We start from the raw sequence: 17,676 nt of genomic DNA, 5'->3' as shown, positions 1-17,676 counted from the left end.
TCTGTACCAGGTGCTGCTACTGCTGATTCAGCCATTAGACCCTCCTTAAAACTTTGGGAGCAAATATAACCTGCTTAATGCCAACTCTCTGCAACTGGAACTAGATGGATTTGTTAATTTGCTGAATTTAATTTTGCACAGTACTATAGACTGTTCCCTCACTGGAGCTATATAAAGAGATACAGTGGCTTCCTCTGCTGGAGCTAAAGATGGCCACTAAAGATAGCAGCTTTATAAAGGATTGCTCTGACTGCCTTGTATCACCAGATCCAAGGTGATAGCTATTAGCACCTTTCAGCTAGTGTAAATGTAGAAAAGCATATACCTAATGAGGAGAGAGCAAATGTTTGAATAAGTGCTCCAGGGAGAGCGGTAGAGAGAGCATTAAGATGGAGCACTGCACCTGTCCAAGGACTGCATCCTTGGAGGGCACTGACCACAGCAACATTCCCATCTCAGATTCTTTTTTCACTTTTTTTTTTTTTAAATTTGCACTTTAAAAAAAAATATTTAGCTGTCGTTGACGATAACTGATAGTGAGTTATGCTCCTATTTACTGTCGGTTTTACTCTTCCCTTCTCTCCACACTCCCTCTTTGAAGGACCAAACAATTGATTTCTCAGGCGGAGGCAGTGTGAGAGAAGCTGGCTCACAAATATGACTTTCTCAAGAGCTTCTGACCACTGATTACTTTCGTTGACAAACTTGTACTTCTTATCCCCACCTCTAATATGTGTAAAAATTTCAGTTAAAAAACCCTCTGCTTTCCCCTTGTTTTTCCTCATGTGGTTTGGATTAGGAAAATCTGAGACCCAGCAGGAGGCACAGCAAACCCAGACTGAACTGCAAAATGGATTACTTCAAGTGCAGTGAGTGGGGGTTAGAAAAACATTGCACATAGAATTGAAACTACCTTATCATAGACACTGCACTTGATCTTAGCCAAAAGGCTGAGTATTCCACACACTGGAATCTTGCTAACTCTAATTTTATCAGAAAGTCTGTCTGATCTGATTTCCATAGCATGTTTCTTTCTGTTTAGCAAGTGTAGTCACTTTGGCCGGTTGTGTTTGTTGTGTTTACTTTCTTAAATTTGTGGAAATGAGTGTGATCTTTCTTTATTTGGAGTAATAAAACCAGAGAGATATTTTATATCAACATCTTTGCAATTGAATTAGTGGAAATATTTTGTCTATATGAGGTTTTATTTGATTCTTTAATTCATTTCATTTCCTGAATTTAGATTCAATTATATGTTCTTCTTTTTAAATGTATTCTGTTGTCCATGCTAGAATAGCTCGTCTTGTGGCAGATGCAAATATTAATGAAATCTCTGATCTGGTGTGTAGACATTATTGAACACTACACAACACAATCTGAATTTGCATCTGCTTTCTAGGCCTGGAGAAAACAAACTGACCTCAGTGATGTACCCATTCAGGTACTTAACTGTTCTAATGAAAATCTCGAGGAGCAGGGAGGAGAAAGGATTAGGGTGATGTGAGTTTGAGCTGAGGGAAGCATTGTTCTGGATTTGTAATTGGCCTCTTTTAATATAAGATTCATTATGTAGCTTGTTATATAATTATTGTTCTATTATTATATTCTCTATAATTTTATAATTGTTCTGTTATTATATTGTAGAATTTATCTGAGTGAGGTTGCATGTAGGTTTATATTGAAAGAGAGACAGCTTTTTCCAAGAAAAAGCATATGAGTAGAAATCATTATATTTAAATGGAATTTAATCTGTTACTTTTTAGAGCAATAGGATGTTACTTTCTTCCCTCTGCTCTCTCAAGTCCAGCACTAGGTAGCATACAATAAATCCTTGCATCACAACTGTGTGGACTGAATATATGACAAAAAGTCTACATCCTTTAACATAAGACTTGTGCTGACATTCCAGTACCTTAAAAAAAAAAAAAAAAGGCACATTGGTGTTACAAGTGTAGGTTATGGTATTTCAGTTGAGCCTTTGCAGTGTGGGTTACACTTTTGTGCTATTTTCCCAAAACAGGGAAACTTCACAGGGACTCCAAAACAATGGATATGAACACGTAGAAGCCCCAGCATGGGAAGTTTAGTCTGTTTCTACATTTTTTTTTCCTGTTTCACAGTCCATTTCATGTTTACAGTTGTGTTAAATTGCTGGTATTTATCTCAAGGTGCTTTGTCATTTCTGAGCTGGATGTCCTACAAATAAACAACTGATGGCAAGGGCAGCAGAGAATCAATCCATACAGAACAGGGGATGTGGAAATGAGCACTAGGACAGGGAACAGAGGATAACAGAAGCCTTAGCTGTATCACCAGGTAGAGCATAAGAAGAGGCAAAACATCTGGGAGGGAGTAGGTGAGTGATGAGAGAGGTACATTACTGTTTTCTCACTAAGGAACAAAATTTCCCAATAATTTGTCAGGCTCTACCTTTTCAAGATGAAATTCATTACTACATCAAAGTGAATGCCTTGTTGCTAAGAGAAAAAAATGCCCCTATTTAGAATGTAAATGAGAAAAATGTAAGAATTACATTTATAGATATTTAAAGAATTGTGAGTGGCTGGGTGGATGGAGTTAGTCTTGTTTTAGAAATTGACTTTGGCATAATTTGATAATAAGTAATAAGCTTCTGATTCCCTAATAATTTGAAATGTAGCAAATCATTACTGAATGTGTGTGCTGCATTACATATGAAGTGTACACAGCCAAGAGGGGTGTGTGGTGGGTTGGTTGGTTGGTTTGTTTGCAGCCTGTCTACTTCCCTTCTCACCCTCCCTCTCTGGCAGACCACCGTGAGGGAAGGCTGAAGTCAGCCTTGCTCAGCACTGAATTGTGCCAGCTTGAGGATGCTACCCTTTTCCAGAAGAGCTTGGGAGCCCTTCAGGAGTTAGAAGCATATAACTCAAAGTTATATACCTCCTGTGTTCCCTCCATCTCCTTCTGCCTGGAGGAGAAACCTGTTTGAAACCCCTGTACTGGGCAATTCTTAGAAACAGACACCTGAATGCAGATGCATTCTTGTCAAAAGGAAACCCAGAAAACATTTGCACAGATGTGGTTGACACGGGAGGTCATGATCTCATTTCATATGTCATTGCTTAATCTTAGCCGAGATAATTACAGACATATGGCTGTCTAAATATGAAGTCAACAGGAAGGTATCCAGCTACATGTGGTACTACAAGTAAATCAGATTTAACTGCAACAGCCAGCAGCTGAAGCTATTAGGTGAACATCGGATGTTCCCTGACAAAATTTATCATAAAAAACAAAGACAATAAATTTACATTTAGTCATTCTTTGTATGTCTTTGTGGATAAAACTCACATTAGTATCTCATAATGTTCAAATAATAATCAGTATAGAATTTAGAGTTATTTGTACGTTTTTCGAAACGTGACAGGATGAAAACTCGCTGTCCAGGGAAAAGTGTAACATATTGCCTAAACCATCTGTGGTGCTGGGTTGATGCTGGCAAGCCCTGGATAATACAGGGACAATCAGGTGTGGAGTGTTTGCTTCACTGGCCAGCAGCAGTCAGGTCAGCGCTTTCCCCGTTTAGGCTCTGACCAGCTGCTGGTCCCAGCAGTGCAGTAGTTGTAGGTGCAGCAAAGCCCTCAGACAGAGGATATTCTGTAGTACCCAGAACCAGTACAAAACGTCCCTGATGCTTTGCCTTTTGTTGTGTTGACCTTAAGTACTTTTTTTTTTTTCCTCCTTTCCGGAAGGCCTCACCTTCTGGCTGCACCATTACAACGTTTCTGTGTGTTTTAATAGTGGCTCATATCCACTGCAGCACAGCTATAGTTTTGGTATTATTGCTTCTGAGGACTCACAGAGTTGCTCAGGAAGCTTGTGGGATGTTTTTGCAGGACGCTGCCTTTGCAGCATGCAGCCAAACCTGTTGGTTTGTTCCAAGCTCAGTGGCAGTTTCCAGCATAGCCATGAACAGACACCACAAATCACCTTATTTCCTGACTGTAAAGCAAGAGGGTGGCCTCTCCCCTGCTCCCCTTTGCCGTGCTTTTAAACCATTTGTAAGCAGGGATTTGTTTTTCTTCCTGTGTGAAGTAAACTAAGGTTGAACTCTGGTCTGGTGTACAAACTCAGATTTGAACAGGCCCCCTAAGTTTCACTGATATGGTAATTTTTAAATCCAGGTCACAAGCACAGACATCCATGATGAACTTTGGGAAAGTTTTGTGTGCCAGCTGGGCACGTGCTTTTCTCTGAGCGAGTGTTTATGCTCCCTAGGTCCTGACCCTGTGGTCCAGGAGAAGGTCCACAAACCCACACCAAGAGACCTCTTGGCTTTGCTGGAATTTTCATCCCAGGCGACTATTGAGGGGTATTTGCAGGATTACAGTCAGCAGCAGTGTGAGCTTTGGGTAAGTGCCCTCCCTTGTGCTCGTGCGTGTTCTGGTAAACTGAGATTTCAGACAAGCAAGTGAAGACATACTTCAGTTTTATTGTTTAGGCATGGATAGAAACATTAATTCTTTTGCACTCTTGGTTCTTGAAACTTGCCTATAGTGAACTCGGAGCAGTGAAAAGCCCAGCTCCCAGGACTGACGATTTAAAGTGCATAGGAGATCTAGCAGAATCCCAAAAGGCGAGGAGTTGGTTTTTATTCCTTCTTCTGTAGCTGTGGAAGCTGAAGGACTTTTTTTCTTCTCCTTTGCCCTGTATTCCCCTGACAATGGTATGAAAATTTTCAGCCCTTCCCTATGCTTTCCCTTTGGAAGTTTCCCTATCTTTGGAAGTTTCCTCTCTGTATTTAAGAACTATTTGTAGTGTTACAAACAAAGACAGGTGATATTTGCACACTCCTTCACAGGACTCTGTTATAACTTTTCCCATTTAGAGTCATGCCCACTGAATTTGTTTTTTCTTTTAAAAAACGTGTATCACTTGGCAGTGTTCTTGCACCAAAAGAAAAAGATATATTTATATATAAAGTAACTTTTTTGTGTGTTCACGTTTTATTTTGGAAAAAGAGGTGTTTAAAAATTTTAGAATTTTTTTAACAAAATTCTAAAAAGAAAAAAATCACAATATTTACAGAGATAACAGAATGGCTTAGCCATGCAAAACAAATTACTTTGGTTTTTCCCCCATTTTACTTTGGTTTAAATATTGACCAAGATTATAATTTTTTTTCTTTTTGCCAAATAAAACAGTAACAAATTAAAGTTTAGAGGCATATAACAGGATTTCCCTCTAATATTTTATACAGCATAGAGCTTATAGGACATCTTATGTATTTAATCCATGCCAATGCACTACAGGAAGCTTTTATTAAGACATCAGTCACTACTGCCCAGACATTTAACATTTTACAAATTTACAAGTAACAGTGTTTTCTTCCCCTAAATAATGCAAAAGTGGCAAAATACATTTCCTAACGTCCATCTTTTTTTCATTTATTTATTTATTTATTATTTATTTATTTATTTATTTTTGCCTACCAGTCTATAAAAACTTACTTTTTCCCTGGATATTTGTAAATGGAAACCTGATGTTCTGCTTAATCTACTGTTTCCCTCCATCAAAGATGCCTATTACCTTCTTCCAGAAACTAACCTTCCAGATAAATTGAAACTTATCTCCCTTAAGTACGACTTCCTTTTGGCCATTCACCTAAAACCTTCTCTTATCAAGTACCATTCTAAAAATTCCCTCAAGCAAAAAACATGTTTATAAAGTTACAAACTTGAATGTAACTAAAGATACATAGACATTTCATTGTTACAATTATATGTACTGTTTGATAAATTAGGTACCAGTTAAAAACACTAAAATTATCTCAAGGTGCATTCAATATCTGTAGCATAGTTAACAAAAACACACAAAAAATATATATATTCTATTTTTGTGGGAAAAAATGCAGCTTTGATATGACCACTTTTTAAAAAAAGGTTCCAATTCTGACTGGTATCTCTTTGAAATGACAATTTACAGTACTTTAAGGCAGCGAATGACATAAAGGAATCAAAATTAACCCAGAATTCCAGTTCCTTATCCTAATGCTAACATGAAAGACGACTCATAATGATCAATAAAATGTGTCTTGCTCTAGAAGGAAAGGATTATTAGCCACCGTCTGTATGTAGGCTAGGAATTTTTCATAGTGTTCCTTGCTTAATACCCAGACTTCTTCAGGGAACCTCTTTATTCCCTTTCTGGCTTGTTTAGCTTTGCATGGTTTTTTAAACATTCACTTTCATTAACAACTTAGTTTATTCTTGTCACAGCTGTCACCCTTCTGCTTTATCATGACTTCAAAGAATGAAAAAGGAGTTTGACATTTTCCTTTAAGACAATCTTACACTGTAGGTACTTGTTACAAACCAGAGGCTTCACTGAAAACAACCAGAACTAGACATGTACCTGCTCAAAGGGTGTCATAAAAACAATTGAAATAAAAACCATTACACTATACATCAGATTAACAGCAACTCCCAGAACAAAGCCTTACAGTGTATAAAAATAGCTACGTAAAAAATTTACATAAAGGCAAACAAAAAGAAATCTTCAGTGCAGACATTTACAAAAAAATATTTCGAACAGAACACAACATGGTGACCTATTATCATGGCTGTTGCCAAAATTAGTTTGTGGGGTTTTTTTATCTTGAGATAATTATGTCTAAAATCCTTTGAAAACTTGGTAGAATGATCTGCTTAATACTTGAACCATGAATAGCTGTCACTTCTTTGTATATGTTTAAATACAATCCACGTTCATGCTTCAATTGGTCTATATGTATTCTCTGAAAATATGAAAGATAAAGCCAGTTAAACATTTTAAAGTATATTAACCATCATAACTACTCAGTATCTAACCTTAAAATAAACAGCTACATGAATAGTACTTTCTTCTGCTGTTCAATGACATGAACACTTTCTTTCATGACAAGAGTAGCTGTTGCAATATTGTTCCCAGTAAATCCAGTAAGTTTATCTGGTAAGTAATGGATTTATGTCCGTTTCATTTATGTAGATCTACTCATCTGAAGAAATATAGAGTAAACGATTGTACTGAAGGCACACAATGTTATTTGAACTCCTGTGTTAAATAAATACCCCCAGCTAACTTCATCTAATCACCTCAATATCACAATGCTGCAGAAGGTACCAGGACCAGGCAAAAAATGCAGACGAAGGCCTAAGCAAAAAGATTACAGATTTTCCCCATAGAATTGTAGTAGGAATGCTGGGTATTTATGCTGCAACTTTTTCAAAATACAAATCTACTTCTTTTCTACTTTTAAATCATTTATAGGATATAATTTTGATATTCTCAATTCCCTTTTTCAAATTATAAAACAGTGATATTACTAGTAAAGTGCCTATAGCAATGCTGCATCTCTTTATATAATGTATAAGTGCTTTATCTAATTCAGTGAATTTTGAATATTTAACGCAAAACTTGTGGCTTGTACTTTAAAGTATAAGACCAGACAATACCGGTATTATTAATGGCAGCTGTATTTATTTAAATAAGAAACCTTTTAATGTAAATATGAAATACCACAGTTCCACTACATGCTTTAAAACCCTACTACCTCAAGAAGGTATCCAATGCTATTTACTTAAGATCCCTGAAAATCAGGGCTGCCTACAGCTTTCCTGTGGAGGAAGTTACAATGCAGCACTACTGAACGGGTACTACTCTCATTTTTAAGAACAGCTGATGACTAACTGAACAAACCTCTGTATGGTCAGCTGGTTTCCAGACTCTTGGGCTACCACAGATTTTAAATGTCCTAAACTGGCCATAAGAATGGTCTAAACCCCTACTTTGGGTTCTAAGAGGAGTGGCATATTTACATGCAGCAGTGGTGTATATGTGTGTGAGCACAGGGTGGTGCTGTTGGTGCTCTGTAGTGCTCCTGTAACTCCCAGTAGAAGTTCGGCATCTACCGAATCGCTGGTGCACAGAACCCAGCAGGGGAAACTTTCATACTAAACGTAATATACAGTGTCTCTTTACAGGATAAAATTGACCCTAGTATAAGTATGGAAAAATCTAGAGTGAAAAGAATTGTTTTGTTCTAAAGGAAGTTTCATGCCATTGGCACTAATGATGAACAAAGCTGACTAAGAACTTGGAAACTGTTGCTTTTCAGTAAGAGAAGGTTCCTGTAAACATTTCAAGTCACAACTTGAAACCTTCTAACTCTACCTAAACATATTCTTCATATATACACATACACACACGTGTACCACAGTGACACATTATATAAATTTGTATTTTCATTTCTGCAAATACGTGGATTAAAATAAAGCCAAGTATTAAGTTACATCTAGATGTCAGGCTTGTTTTAATATCTCGGTGTGCAGCTTCAAATTCTTAACTGGCCAGAAGCTTGAGTCTGTCTGTCCCGATACTACACCACTCAAAGTGACCCCTCTGCCTCATCTCTGGAAGGTGAGCAACAGATTCCACAAATGGTGGACAAAGGGATGTTAAATTCTGCAATATTAAACACTTACCTGGAATGATGACTGACACATTTTCTCTTAAGTTTCAGATTTATGATTGTTTTCCTCTAGTTTTTTGTTTTCTTCTATATTTCCAAGATCTTTGTCTACATGTTTTGACGCTGTCCTATAATGTAAAAAAGAAGGTCATTTTTGCACGTCTACAGCGTTTTGTTCCATCCTCACATTAATGACACTGCCTCCTCCCCTCAAACAGGAAACTTTGACAGGTTCTGTTCTCAGCAGGTTTGCATATGTCTGTAAATAGGCCAATGGCACCAGATCCCCCACTGGTGTTGGTACCACAGGAAGTACTGCAGCAGGGCTCTGTGTGTTTGATTTACCTCTTGAGGAATTCAGAATTATCCTGAGCTAGCAGACATTTAGTAAGGTTAAACCAGTTGTGGAGATCCATGTTTCCTGACAAAGTAATTGTGTAGCTTGTTTCAAAAAACAAGAGTTTGCTTTAAGGCGTACTAAAATGTTACAAGTGTGGCTAAGATATCTTGATCAACACAGCAATCTTTTGTGTACTTGTAGTAAATGACTTACAGAGCCCGTGCCAAACGGAAGCTCTTTAAATGTGAAGAAATTCATGAAAATTCTGGCAACACTGAAAAAAAATCACACTCTAGTTTCTAGATCTGTGCTAGCTGTGACTGACAAGCTTTGGGCAAAGACGAAATTGTGTAGATGTTTGAGGGGGAGGGAAAAGAGGTATGCCTCATTTAAAATAGTAGGTCTTCCTTAATGCAAGTAGTGGAGATGAATTAATGAGTTAAGTGCTTAGTTTAGCTTAGCACAATAAAACCACTATGCCATTCATTTAATCTGTGAGAAGCCTCACTGTCTGCCAAGGTGAAAGATTCCTGCAGTGCTGCGATAACATTTTGAAGGCCGCAATTTTTAAAATGTAAATGGGCAAATGTGTTTGAGTGGGACAAAGTAAATCCTTTGTGTCAAAGCAGATTATCGTATACTCATTTTCTCTACAGATAATCTGTTTCCCCTACAGAAAAGTGAGGTCTGTTGTGAGAGATTCATGCATATGCTCGCCCTTGGTTCAGGGTAAAGACCCGCAGTGACGCTGACTTGCAAAATACAATGAAGACACAGGTTAGCAGGATACTGTGACATGTCACGCTGACACCATGCAGGTATGTACCTCCCCAAACCGCTGATCTGAATTTTTGCTGGTGGAGTGTTTCTGTGCACATCCTCCATCTGAGCAGAGGCCGTGAGCAGTGGCTACGCACTGTGTGTGCCCTGAGCTGAAGTACCCTTGAGCGGTACCTACAGTTTAGTCTTTGTCTCTGAAAGGCTTCTGATGGGGTGCAAATGCACCTAATTCCCAACACCTCTGGGACTGGTGCTGAAATGCTGCTTTCTGGGCTGGGGAGCAGCTCTTGAGGTGGAGTGCCAGGAGAGCATGGGATTCTGGATCCCAAAGCCCAGAGACTACATTGAATGGCACCATTCTAAAATGCTTTTTGTTTTAGAGGAGGTTATTTCCTGAATGGCTCTAAGGTTTAATGCTTCAAAACTGCATTTGCCTTTTACGATTGGTTTTAGAGTGCCTCTATTATATTTGTGTAATTGATAGAAAGGTGTTGGTGTTGAAAACCTACTTACTGCAAAGATCTGGACTCCTCTTTACTGCAGGCAAATTTAATTTCGTGCTGAGATAGTATTAGTAACTTATTCTACAGTGGTAAATTTCTATTGTGCAATAACATTTTACTTTTTTCTGGTATTCAAAACCTGAAACACGTGATATGCTTTAAAAGGAAAGGATGTGAAATGCAATGAAGAATAAAATTCAGTGCTTCAGCAGAGACTGACCTTCTGTGATAACTGACCTTCTTAATAACCTTTCAAAAATCTCTTTAATCCTCACAAAAAAGAAACAACCCCTCAAAAAAAAAATCCCTTGAAAATTAAAAAAGTTTTTAATTTAAATTTAAAAAAATGTTTGGTTTAGGCTGAGCACATAATTTGGCTTGTCACGCGGCTAATGAGTCTTTTCCATAAATAAGTCTCACAAAATTGGAGACAACAGGGAAAGAGATGAAAAGCTGAGAGAATCTGTACTCAGGCAATTACCTGAGCTGAAATGAGCTGGAGGTAAGAAAGCACGATCCTGCACGTCTGTCCTCATGTAACCACTTATGTCTGCTCTCGCAGACTGGATAGACTGTTGGCATGGCTCAGTGTGATCCTTTTTATTTGGCCTCTTATCAAGAGTTTTACACTGCCCAAAGCAGACTGAATCTCATATGACCTGACACTTAACAGCAGAGGGAACTGTAACCAGCATTACTGGTCTTTGATTAGGTTAAATTTATTCAGTGATTAAAGCTAGGAGATGCTGCAATGAGATCAGGTTTTGAGTTATAAAGTGCTCTATTTCAGTTCTGCATTCAATGAAACTAAATGTCACCTCTATTTTCCTAAAGCCACAATGAGTGAAAACGGGAGACCTAAAGGGGAACACTGTGACTTTGAAAGAGGCAGGAGATCCAGAACTCTTTCTGAGGATGTTATAAACCGCTTGCTTGAAATGAGAGTAGCAGCAGTTTTTCATGTCTGACAATCAGATGGATTTCGATTCTCAATGCCCGAGACTGAAATGCAGCTGTTTATTTATGATGGTTCAGTGACCTTGCTGACCCTTTTTTTTGTTGTTCCCCAAATAGCAATATCTAGGCAGATTAACCACCTTAGCACAAACAATACTGCTGCCTTTTTTAGTGCTGTTTAAATAGTGTCGTTAAAAGACACAAGAGTAATTTTGTGCTAAGTTGCAGCACTGTGATCCACTGGCAGTGCTCTGCCAACAGCAGAGGAACAGCCGACTCTGGCATGGCACCAATCCTCAGGGCTCGACAGACGTGGCTTGGGTTTGTAACAGAAATGTCTCAAAACATGGTTTCCATCGCTTCCTGAGGTGATTGAGGCACAGGACAAATGGTCCTTTGCCAGCTTAACATTCAACAACAGTTGTTCCTTACTCTTCGTGCATTAACTCCTGTCAGCTCACTCCATTTGCAACTCAAGAGCAACTTCCTGATATCTGAGCAGCTGGGGAATGTAGTCCAAATGGACAGAAATATTCCTGAGGATTTGCCAGAAAGGGTAGACAGCCCACTCTGCCCAGGCCTGGAGCACTCTCTCACACTGTAACATTATCTGCAGCTCCACAAACAAAGCCCACACCTTCCCGTGCTCTGGCCCTGTTGTTCTGAGGAGTGAGAAGTTGGATGTATAAATATGGCTTTACTTATTCTTTTTTTTTTTAAATTAATTTGTAAAACATGAATCATTCTGAGCTAAAATTATGACTCATACTTTACACATATCTATGCTTGCTCTTCAGGAAAATAATTATCCTCAGAGATTCCTAATCAAAATCTCTTTGCAAGTAATACTGAAGTGAGGTTTTTAGCTTTCTTTGGAATGTATGCATTTTGAGAGGCTGCTATTTTAATAGATTTTGTTCAGATACATTTTCCATGTCAATTGTTTTGCCTGTTGTACTGTAAATACAGACTGCATATAGGTGTCCCAAAAATTGTTGTAGGGTTTTAATTTCTGATTTCTTTTCATCTTGCAAGTCCAGGCCTTGCCCTCAACAATGTTTAAGAAGACAGTAGGCAGTGCTGGTTTTCCTTGTTACCCAAGCTTGAGACCATGACAGGTAAGAGGACAGACATCAGTGTAGTTCTGTATGCTGAAGCAAGAGCCAAGAATTTCATTAAAGCTTGTATCCCTTTTGAAAGGCACATCAGACACTCAACTGCACTGATGCAAAAAATTTTCTAGGAGCTGATGATCTGTACATCCAAATGTGGACTATCGGCAATCTCCTCCTATTTACCCCAATCTTGCCTTGCACTTCCTCCAATTATTTTCAATGTCCATCAGCAAGGAAAAAGAGATATTAGAAAAATATTCCAGTCACCAAGAAATTGGTGGCAATTTTTTAATTTATGTGGTGGCCTTTTACAGAGGATTTGTGTCATGTAACTATGTCTTTTCCCTGGAAGGGAACAGCACAAAACTCAATACAAATGAGTCTTTTTCATAACATACAGCAAGTTTCCTACATATTTGGATTCATATTATTGTTTCTTATAAAATATCAGAAAGGCTGATATTTTTATTGCTATGCTTCAACTGTTCAGTTTCAGAGAAACTAGTAACGTTTTTGACTACTGGGACCTAAAAAGTATTTGAAGAGTTTGGTGTGCTCTGAGTATGAACAATCTTAAGGCTGCTGCTGTGCATCAACTTGCCCAGCTGAACTTTCCTTCACCAGATTTTAAACCACTTTAACCTCAATCCAGCCTCATGTGACTTGAGATTTGTGCATCTCCAGACCTCAGGCACAAAAATGTGGCAAAGGTCCGATCTACATGCAGAACTTCCATGACTAGAGAGCAAGGGTACAGGGTGCTGCTGAGTGCACTATTTCCATTCCAAATCTTTAATTTCTGCTGTACCCTCAGCTGTTTCTGGCAAGGTGAAAATTTCATAGACGAAGGATCTACTGAAGATGGATATCCTAGAATCACTCAACTGAGGTCTGACACAAAAATTTTAGAAATATGCTGAAGTGCTAAGATATATTCTGTTCAGTGCAGATTAGTTTACAACATCCTTTTTGGAAAAAGGAGAAATCTGCAGAGAACAAGTGTTTGGCCTTCTGCTCAGATGAAGGAGAAACAAGGCATGCTGGGGTAGGTAGCCTCAACTCTTTATTTAAGAGGGGGTTGCAGGATGTGGAATACAGATGAGTCCCTTATTTATGGGATAATATTCATACTGAAAAGAGTATGTGGCAATAATCAGTTTTTCCATCAAGTGGAGCTGAGGCAGTGAACAACTGTACAAGTGATTTATTGTGAACATATTCCAAGGCTACAAGTATAATTCCTACTTAGTGTGGATGACAAGACAATAGAATATTGTACAAACCACAACACCAATAACAAAAAAGTAATGTTTTTCTTGCCTCGGCAGACTTGCAAAGTTCTGTGCTGCTGCCTTCTCAGACTTTCCTTTGGCGTCACTTTGGGGATAGAGATTAGTTGAGTTACTGGTCAAGGGTGGGTTTAAAAAATAACTATGAACTGCTGGCCTGTATAGAGATGGAGGGGTTGTCATTAGACACAGATTGTGTCTAGAGGCATAAGGTGCTTTTTACGTGGTCTACTTTGACTTCTAGGCTCTAACTCATAATGAAAACTTTGTCAGAATAGGTACTGGCACTCTGCTTCCTCTTGCAAGTATGGTGTACAAAAAGCAGATCAACTTAAATATATCCTGAGAACAGGAGACTGTCAATGATGATGCATCAATTAAGGGTTTTAGAAGCCAGTAACCCTATATCAAATATGGAGACTATTATATAACTATAAAAGTTTGGGGTTTTTTCCAGTGAACCTCTCTAATCAATTCTAGTTTTAATTTTTCCTCTAAGCTTGAGGAAAGTAAGTGTTGTCCATTTAGAATATGCTGTATGTTATCTCTGAAGCAGAAAAAGTTATTTTAGTTAATAATCTCATGTTATATTCTACAACTGCTGTTAGCTCTCCCCACACTACATAATGGTACAAGAAAAGTTACTTATTTTACCTTCTCTGCCTTCCTTATACCCCAAAAACCCAAACCAGTGAACCAGTTTTATGATTCCACATTCACATATTCAAAAAGGAACGAAAAAAAGAAAATTATTCTAGATATTATCACAACAGTAGCAAAATGTGAGTGGAAGAGCACTGTATGTTATCCTTTTTAATTTTTACCAAAAGAAGTATAAGCTTTACAAAAACCCCCTCCATGTATTATATCTTGAGTGTGGTTCTGTGCTTGGGTGATTTGTAACAATTCTGTATTTGAAAAACTTCCAAAATCTGATCACTTATGGCTGAAGTAAAGTCCTTATGTATTATCTAAAAAAAGGATAACATAAATGAAAACACATTTGTTCATAGTAAAATCCAACTGGTATATTTTAGATCTAATTTGATCTAATTTTAATGAAAGGCCATAGAAAGAACAATTGAACTTTAAGACTACTTTTACACCTGTACTGATTTGTGCATGTTATGCATAACTACCCTAATCTCCCCTGGTAAGAAGCAGCTGTAAGGAGCCCTTCAGAAAGCAAGCCTGCCCTCAGTTCTCCCTGGAGACAACTGTACAGGGATAAGGCCAAATGGCATGCAGTCATGACCAACTTCAAAAGGATGCAGAAACGTGGTCACTTCCTGAGATCATCCAATTTATTTTCTGAAGTGAGCCTGCGATAACGAAGAAACTTGAAAGCAAGCAGGCCTCACTGGCAAATCCCGTTCTATGCCTAGGATGGCTAAAGCATATTGATTTGGATAATAGCTTCCAGACTTTTCAGCAACACATGCTCTACCTTTACCAGCTTTACTTCAGAGATCTCAAAGTACCTATGAACAAAACAACTCTTCTCCCTGAGATGGTTTAGTCTTATTCTGTAAGTTATTCAATATTTAAAGGAAATGATGAAGACAGTTTGTAGCACCAGCAAAGCCACACAGACTCCCACACATCAAGTTCCATAATTAAGTAGTAGGTGCTATGTTTAAATGCAAGAGCCAGCACAGACTTGGCTGTCAGGAAAGACAACCTCATTACAGCTAAAATCTTTGAAAATCTTAGACCCCCACCTCCAGGAGATGAGTCCTGTTACGCATTAGGACAAGCCAACCAGAGGTATCAAGTTTCCTTTTTCTATTAAGTGCACGTACTGTAACAGCTTTTCCCCACCCATGACTACTGGAACGCTGCAAGAAGGAAAACAGGTGAACATACACGTCTGCCTATGGTTATTCTTTTTCGAATTTATTATGAAGTTTTTCATAAATTCTTACTTTGATTTCTTCACATAGAGCCAGTAGACAACACCTGCAACCAGGGCGACCAGCAGAAGACCGACCACAATTCCCACTATTAGCTTTGCCTGGTCATTAACCTTTTCGCTATTGTCATCTGAAGCAAAGAAGAAAAGTTAGAGATGAGTTATGACAAAGTAAAACATTACACCAGTTCTAAAGAATTTTCATCAGAAACAGGAAAAGGGGTCAGCAAGTCAAAATAAATAAAACAAAAAATGTAGGCATTGTTCTTTAAATGTACTTTTATCTTTTAAGCTTCAAGAAAATCACGTCTTAGTTCAAGACCTACATAGTGTCAGTGCAAAATTTCCACAGTCCCTCAAAGGTGGACTTAATTTGAAATAGCTTGTGCCATGATTGACTAAGACAATCAAAAGAAAGGGTTATAGAGACACAAAACCATACATACCAGTTCTATCCTCTGGCTCATCATATTCTGGAATACTTACTGAAATGAAAAATGTTAAAATTAAATTAAAGACAAAATGTATTAGACCTGAACATCACCTTTAATTGCCTATTTACTGCAATAACAAAAACTGAAACTAATGCAGTGTTTGCCAAACAAGGTAATTAATCTCATCTTTAAACAAAGGTGTTTGTTTCCTTTGTAATATAATATATCCAGTTGAAGAATCTTACTCAAAATCTGTAATATTAAAGTGTGCTACCCTTCCACAAACTGTAGCTTTTCACTACCTTTCATCACTGAAAAGTGGCATCTGATTAAAGCCCAGTATTGGCTTATTTCTGTTGTGAGTCAAGTCATACCGGTAGTAATAAACTGGAATTTGGAGACTAAAACATTATGTTAATTTAATAATAAATAAAGACTTCTCTCTTGTTAATAAAGTATTATTTTGCAATATTTTGCACTATTATGTTGTAGTATTATTTTGTTATATTGTTTACTGTTGTAAATAGATAGCTAGCCAAGAAAGTCATGAAGACTAAGTCACTTCATCTAGAAAGCTATCAATAAATTTTATGTACTACCGATCCAGAGTGGATTTACAATTGCTTGACTTAAGACAAAAAGGTTAAATATCTTTGTATCAACATTACTAAGCAGACCTACTCTTCATTTCAGTGAGATGTGTGGGTACTTTAGGAGAAACTATAACTTTAAGGAAATGATCTTTATAGGACACTCACTAGCAGAGACATTCATGGAGGTCACAGTCCTTTCTAGCTCATTTTCTGCAATGCAAGTTAAAGTCACATTTTCCTCAGGAGCAATTATAATTTTACTGGCAAATTTCCCATTAACATATTTTGTTTCCTCTGTCTGAAAAGGTAAAAAATGAAGATTAGTATCCTTTAAAAAAGCAAAAAACAATACATGCACTACCTGTATTACACATTGAAAATATTCAGAGGGAAATGACTTTCAACAAATACTTCAGTTTTCCAAACAATAGCAATTGAAATATGCATTATTTTATTAAATGGTAATGTGAATACTTGAAAGAAAACACTTTTGCAACATATCTAGTTATAGACAGTATAGTGTGCACTGGAAGATCAATGATAAAGAGGCTTTTTTAAAGAAAGGTAACCACATTCTGTATTTGCTTTTCTTTCAACTATTCAAAAAAATATTCCAAGTGATAAAATTCTTCAAGAAAAACCCAAACTTCTAAGCTATCCTTTCTTTCCATCTTGCTGTTTTTCATTTATATCTTTATAAGGAAAAGAACTGTTCTAAGTTTTCCGCTTTCCAGCTTTCCAAGTTGTTTCCACACTAAGCATTATTTTGCAAACCTACATGTATTTAGTAGCACCTGCAATAGCTGTACTGTAATAGTGATGTGTTGTTCCTTAAATTTGCTGTACATCATTCTTGGATTAATGCAACATCCAGAGAAAATGATTTTCAATCATTTGTATAACTTCAAGACAAATCCTGCCCTATAGCTTCAAGTAAATGGACACATTTTGACAGCTATACATAATTTCTGTAGGCTTAAAGCAAAACCTATTTGAAAATATATGAAATTTCATTTGAAAATGAAATCTACAGGAGCACTGTGCATTGTACTTCCAGTCACTGAACGTTTGTAGAGAGGTCTCATTTATTCTTCCTGCTAAGGCAAAATGTAGCAATGCTTTGCATGGGATGCGGTAATCAATACCAAAATACTTCAGTTTGGTTATTTTCCAGGTATTTTCCCTGCTATATATGGGTACTTCTTATTTATCCCTCAGGATGAATGCATTACCGTTCTGTTTCCAGTGAGAAACAACAGGCATAA

At 37.5% G+C, this 17,676-nt stretch overlaps 1 protein-coding gene and 1 long non-coding RNA gene across 6 annotated transcripts in view; one reads left to right on the top strand and one right to left on the bottom strand.

The window, feature by feature from the left end:
* Positions 1-15,521, top strand: part of LOC113949741 — a 28,364-nt gene extending 12,843 nt beyond the window's left edge. For 2 of the 4 annotated variants that reach the window (XR_003528543.1, XR_003528545.1), the window contains 5 exons: positions 4,258-4,391; positions 8,349-8,436; positions 9,505-9,646; positions 12,104-12,186; positions 15,416-15,521. This is a non-coding gene — a long non-coding RNA (uncharacterized LOC113949741). The remainder of the gene's footprint in view (positions 1-4,257; positions 4,392-8,348; positions 8,437-9,504; positions 9,647-12,103; positions 12,187-15,415) is intronic. The other 2 variants (XR_003528544.1, XR_003528546.1) reach the window with 2 other exon arrangements.
* The window catches only part of ALCAM (activated leukocyte cell adhesion molecule), a 117,776-nt gene continuing 104,551 nt past the window's right edge, over positions 4,452-17,676 (bottom strand). The window contains exons 12-17 of one of the 2 annotated variants that reach the window (XM_027648714.1): positions 16,577-16,709; positions 15,831-15,869; positions 15,398-15,515; positions 13,504-13,560; positions 8,502-8,616; positions 4,452-6,775 (exon numbers count right to left, since the gene is read on the bottom strand). In XM_027648714.1, coding sequence (XP_027504515.1) covers positions 8,529-8,616; positions 13,504-13,560; positions 15,398-15,515; positions 15,831-15,869; positions 16,577-16,709 — 435 coding nt within the window. In that variant the 3' untranslated portion in view covers positions 4,452-6,775; positions 8,502-8,528. The remainder of the gene's footprint in view (positions 6,776-8,501; positions 8,617-13,503; positions 13,561-15,397; positions 15,516-15,830; positions 15,870-16,576; positions 16,710-17,676) is intronic. The other variant, XM_027648715.1, reaches the window with a different exon arrangement.

The sequence above is a fragment of the Corapipo altera genome, unplaced genomic scaffold (assembly GCF_003945725.1).
Source record: "Corapipo altera isolate COAL_440 unplaced genomic scaffold, ASM394572v1 58, whole genome shotgun sequence".
In the NCBI taxonomy this organism is placed as follows: domain Eukaryota; kingdom Metazoa; phylum Chordata; class Aves; order Passeriformes; family Pipridae; genus Corapipo; species Corapipo altera.
This window is presented reverse-complemented; position numbering and strand designations above follow the sequence as displayed.